This window comes from Arachis stenosperma, chromosome 10, assembly GCF_014773155.1.
Source record: "Arachis stenosperma cultivar V10309 chromosome 10, arast.V10309.gnm1.PFL2, whole genome shotgun sequence".
In the NCBI taxonomy this organism is placed as follows: Eukaryota; Viridiplantae; Streptophyta; class Magnoliopsida; order Fabales; family Fabaceae; genus Arachis; species Arachis stenosperma.
In genome coordinates this window covers 41,091,025-41,095,751 of record NC_080386.1, presented here as the reverse complement: position 1 = coordinate 41,095,751, position 4,727 = coordinate 41,091,025, and the positions used below count along the sequence as shown (strand labels likewise).

General features: G+C 36.4%; 1 protein-coding gene across 1 annotated transcript; it reads left to right on the top strand.

Annotated features, from left to right (window-relative positions):
- The first annotated feature begins 625 nt into the window (after positions 1-625).
- On the top strand, positions 626-3,643 carry LOC130957007 (uncharacterized). Its single transcript, XM_057883916.1, has 3 exons — positions 626-2,598; positions 2,688-2,787; positions 2,882-3,643. The coding sequence occupies exons 1-3, from the start codon at positions 626-628 to the stop codon at positions 3,641-3,643; spliced, it is 2,835 nt and encodes a 944-aa protein (XP_057739899.1).
- The last annotated feature ends 1,084 nt before the right edge of the window (positions 3,644-4,727 follow it).

Here is a 4,727-nt window from a genome sequence, read left to right as displayed (position 1 = left end):
AGTCCAGATAATCATGGCACCCAATAGAAGTTGGATGTCACGAAAGCAAGATTGCACTGGTCATCTAAGCGAGGAATTTAAGAAAGGTGTTGTGGAATTCATTGATTTTGTAGAAAGAAACCCGACAGTCATTGATAGTTTAGGTCGCATTCTTTGTCCATGCACAAAATGTAAGAACAGACTTAGGGATGAAATATTTTGGGTTGAAAAGCATTTGTGTGATCGTGGGTTTATGGAAGGTTATATAAACTGGACTGCTCATGGTAAGGAAAGATGGGTTGAACAGGACGCAACAAATGTTACCCAAGAACATGAAGAGGAGAATACAAATCCATATGTAGACATGGTTATTGATGCTGCAGGTGATAACTTAAACATAGTGGAAGGATTAGAAGAGGATCCAAATCCATCCGCGTCGAAGTTTTATAAGTTGCTGAGGAGTGCTGACGAACCTTTGTGGGATGGCTGCACCAAGCATACAATATTGTCAGCTGTAACCCAGCTAGTTAACTTGAAGTCAGAATTCAACATGAGTGAGAGCTGTTATAATCGAATGGTTGCCATAATCAAGAGCATGCTCCCAGAATCAGAGAAGTTGCCAGAAGATTTCTACCGGTAAAAGACAATGATTCAAGAATTGGGATTAGGATATGAGAAAATTGATGCTTGTCCTAATCACTACATGCTATATTATAGAGAAACAAGTGACAAGATTAGTTATGTAGCCTGCACAACGTGTGGACATCCACGATTTAAGCCAAAGGGAAGGGATACAGCTAATAGTAGTAGGGATGTGCCATACTCAATATTGAGATATTTTCCTATTACTCCAAGGCTTCAACGTTTGTTTATGTCTAAAACTACTGCGCAATATATGAAGTGGCATGTGGATGGAGTACGCCAAGATGAATCGGTGATCACACATCCGGCTGATGCTGATGCTTGGAAACAATTTGACGCCACCCATAAAATATTTGCCCAAGAGTCTAGAAATGTTAGGCTTGGACTTTGCACTGATGGTTTTAATCCATTTTCTGGCTCGAAGACTCCATACTCATGTTGGCCTGTGTTTGTCACACCTTACAATCTTCCTCCAAGTATGTGCATGAGAAGAGAGTACATATTCCTCAGTCTTTTGATCCCTGGACCGAAGTCTCCGGGAAAAAAATTAGATGTTTATCTTAGACCACTGATTGATGAGTTAAAGGTTTTGTGGGACAATGGTGTTACTACTTATGATGCATGGGAAAAGAAAAATTTTAACATGAAGGCAGCATTATTATGGACTATAAGCGATTTTCCGGCTTATGGAATGTTGTCTGGTTGGAGCACACACGGTCGTCTTTCTTGTCCGATTTGCATGAAGAACACTAAATCATTTCGACTACAACATGGCGCTAAACCCTGTTGGTTTGATTGTCATCGACAGTACTTGCCTCCTGGTCATGCATTTCGTCGTGATCGGTACTCTTTTAAAAAGTCAACGGTGGAAAACACTTTTCCACCGAAACGAATGAGTGGAGTTGAAATATTAAATGAGCTGGACAAACTCAAAGAAGCTAACTTAGGGGCTAATCCGAGAGGAAAAAAGGGTGACTTTGGTACCATTCATAATTGGGTGAGAAAAAGCATATTTTGGGAGTTGCCTTATTGGTCAACTAATTTGATAAGACACAATTTAGACGTTATGCACATAGAAAAAAATATTTTTGACAACATCTTTAACACTGTTATGGACGTAAAGGGCAAGACAAAAGACAATGCAAATGCAAGAGAAGATTTGAAGATAATATGCAAGCGCCCTAACTTGGAGTTGGTATTTGAGAATGGAAAGTGCAAAAAACCAAAAGCAACATATGTCTTAGATTCTCAACAAAGGAGGACAGTATGCGAGTGGATAAAGCAATTAAAATTTCCTGATGGTTATGCATCAAATATTTCACGATGTATTAATCTAGCGGATGGGAAGATATACGGAATGAAGAGTCACGACAGCCATGTTTTCATGGAAAGACTGATTCCATTGGCCTTTCGAGACGTGTTGCCAAAATTCATATGGGGAGTGCTAACAGAGCTCAGCTTGTTCTTTAAACAAATTTGTGCTACTGAAATATGCCCTGATGCTGTGGAGAAGGTAGAGATTTCCATTATTGAAATGGTTTGTAAGCTGGAAAAAATTTTTCCGCCAGATTTTTTTGATGTGATGGAGCATTTAGTTATCCACATCCCCTATGAAGCTAAGGTTGGAGGACCTGTGCAGTATCGATGGATGTATCCATTTGAAAGGTGTATGCTATACTTAAAACGAAAAGTACAAAATAAGGCAAGAGTTGAAGGATCTATTTGCGAAGCATATATTTTGGAAGAAATTTCAAATTTTACTTCTATGTATTTTGAGTCAACAGTACACACAAGGCGGACTCAAGTTCCTAGGAACGATGATGGTGGTTCAAATATGGATGAAAATCACTTGTCTATTTTTAGATACCCATGCCTTTCCATCGGGCGAGGTTCAAAGAAATACTTAACTGATGAAGAGCTTCATATCGCCCACACATACATTCTTGTCAACTGCGAAGAAATAGAACCTTATCTCCAGTACGTCAGAACTACTTTTTATATTCATATTATATATACACTAATTTTACAATTAATCTGAATATTATATTGATTACTTTATTTATTAGACAATTTGAGGATTCACTAAAAGAATTACATCCAAATATCTCCGAAGATGAAATATTAAATGCCCGCGATAAGGGCTTCAGTAGATGGATAAAGAATCAAGTGAGTGATTTTTGAAATTAAATACCTATAACATTAAAATTATTTTTAAAGCAAGAATATATAACTTTCAATTGGTCTTTGTATTCATTTGTAGGTAGATATAGGTCACATTGAAAGTAGAATGATTCAACAGATAGCTCATGGTCCTTCCAAGTCTGTCTCTTCGTACAATGGCTTAAAAGTTAATGGATATAGATTTCATACTAAGGATCACGACAAAAATAGAGCTACCATGAATAGTGGGGTATGTGTTAAGGGAAATATTTATGGGGAAAATGACTTAGACTACTACGGCATTCTTGAGGAGATATTGGAACTGTCATACTTAGGCTATGGAAATACTGTATTTATCTTTCGATGCTGCTGGTTTGACCCAATTAATGGAGTAAAAGTTGATGAGAGATATGGGTTAGTGGACATAAAGTATAAATCAAGATTACAATCAAACGAGCCGTTTGTTTTGGCTGAACAAGCACAACAGGTATATTACACAAAATACCCACATAATGGGTATAAGTCTAGTGGGGAATGGTGGGCAGCTTGTAAAGTTAGAGCCAAGGTCTTTATGAATGAAACTTTGCATGATCCAGATGAAGAACCTAATGAGCAAGCTGATAGTAATGATTTTTATCAAGAAAGTGTATCTGAATTAAGAGAGCAAAGTGTTGTTTTGGAGGATGAAGTTATTGCATTGTTTGATGCAAATGCTCCAATGGAAGAAGTAAACGTAGAAGATATAAATTGCCCAATGGACACTTTGTTCAATGATGAGTTCATCAACGATAACGAAGAATTTGATAGTGAAGATAGTGAAAGTGCTAGTTCCGAACCTGAGAATGAAGACTATGTGATGTAGATTCACATATTTTCTGTCTTTATATATCTCATATGTTCGATGAAATGTCTCTGCCATTTTACAAAATCAAGGTAACTTTTTATGCTTGTTCCATTGAATCTCTTTTCAAATCTATGTTATGTTTTAGTTTTAGGGTTTATATAATAATTAAAATTGTTATTTATTTGTTTAGATATCACTCACAATTGAGATTATGCCTGGGGTTCAGCTATAAATAGTGCTGGAGACAATGGATGTAAGTTAATTTATCTCCTTCTATTTTTGTGCAAATTTTATTACTGCGGTAATGTAAATTAAAAATTTGATAATCTCAGATTTATCTATTTGTGGTACTGCTGTCTCTCACTTAAGGCAATTTGTAGGCGGTTGGTATTCTAGAGTATGGGCTTGCTAGAGTTGCTGATTTGATGATCAAGCATGTTATAAATCCATTTATAAAACATGGGCCACCTCGTTCAATTATAGAGGAACTAAATTCTGAATCAGTTGTACTAAATTCTAAATCAACTTGATGATTTTCCATAGCATTATTGCTGTTTATCAATCTTATTTGCAGGAGCATGTTGTAACCAGTTTCATTAACTAAATATTTGTTAGAAACTGTAATGTTTATTTTAAATTTAAAGTTTCCCAACAATGATGCATATCAATGCACAAGGAGTTCAAAGAAGAGCTTTGAGAAACTTTGGGTGGGAAAATTGTGCCACCAAGGCTCTTTGTTAACGGAAAGCACATTGGTAGAACAGAAGAAGCTGTGACACTGTATGAACAAGGGAAATTGAAGCAAATCTTTAAAGGAATCCCTAAAGATTTAGTGCTCTAAGTGTAATGAGAATGTCTTGATTACATGTCTCTATTGCTCCTCTGAGTTGTTAGAATATTAGTTCACGATTTGTACTCTATCTTTGAGTAATAGAGTTTCTATATGTAACTGGATGTGAGGGAAGTTGTTTGTTTCAATGATGGTGATTTGGCACCTCAATGGGTCTTTGTTCTGGTTCTTGGAACAAATCTGAAATAATTTTGGTGATTTGGCACCTAGTCTAAAATTTGCAACATCGCATTTCTGATTCATCATGTTTTG

Coding starts and splice junctions, on each gene's coding strand:
- LOC130957007 (XM_057883916.1), top strand. CDS start 626: ATGATTCAAGAATTGGGATTAGGATATGAGAAAATTGATGCTTGTCCT. Junction 2,599..2,687: donor GAAATAGAACCTTATCTCCA/GTACGTCAGAAC, acceptor TTTATTTATTAG/ACAATTTGAGGATTCACTAA. Junction 2,788..2,881: donor GTAGATGGATAAAGAATCAA/GTGAGTGATTTT, acceptor ATTCATTTGTAG/GTAGATATAGGTCACATTGA.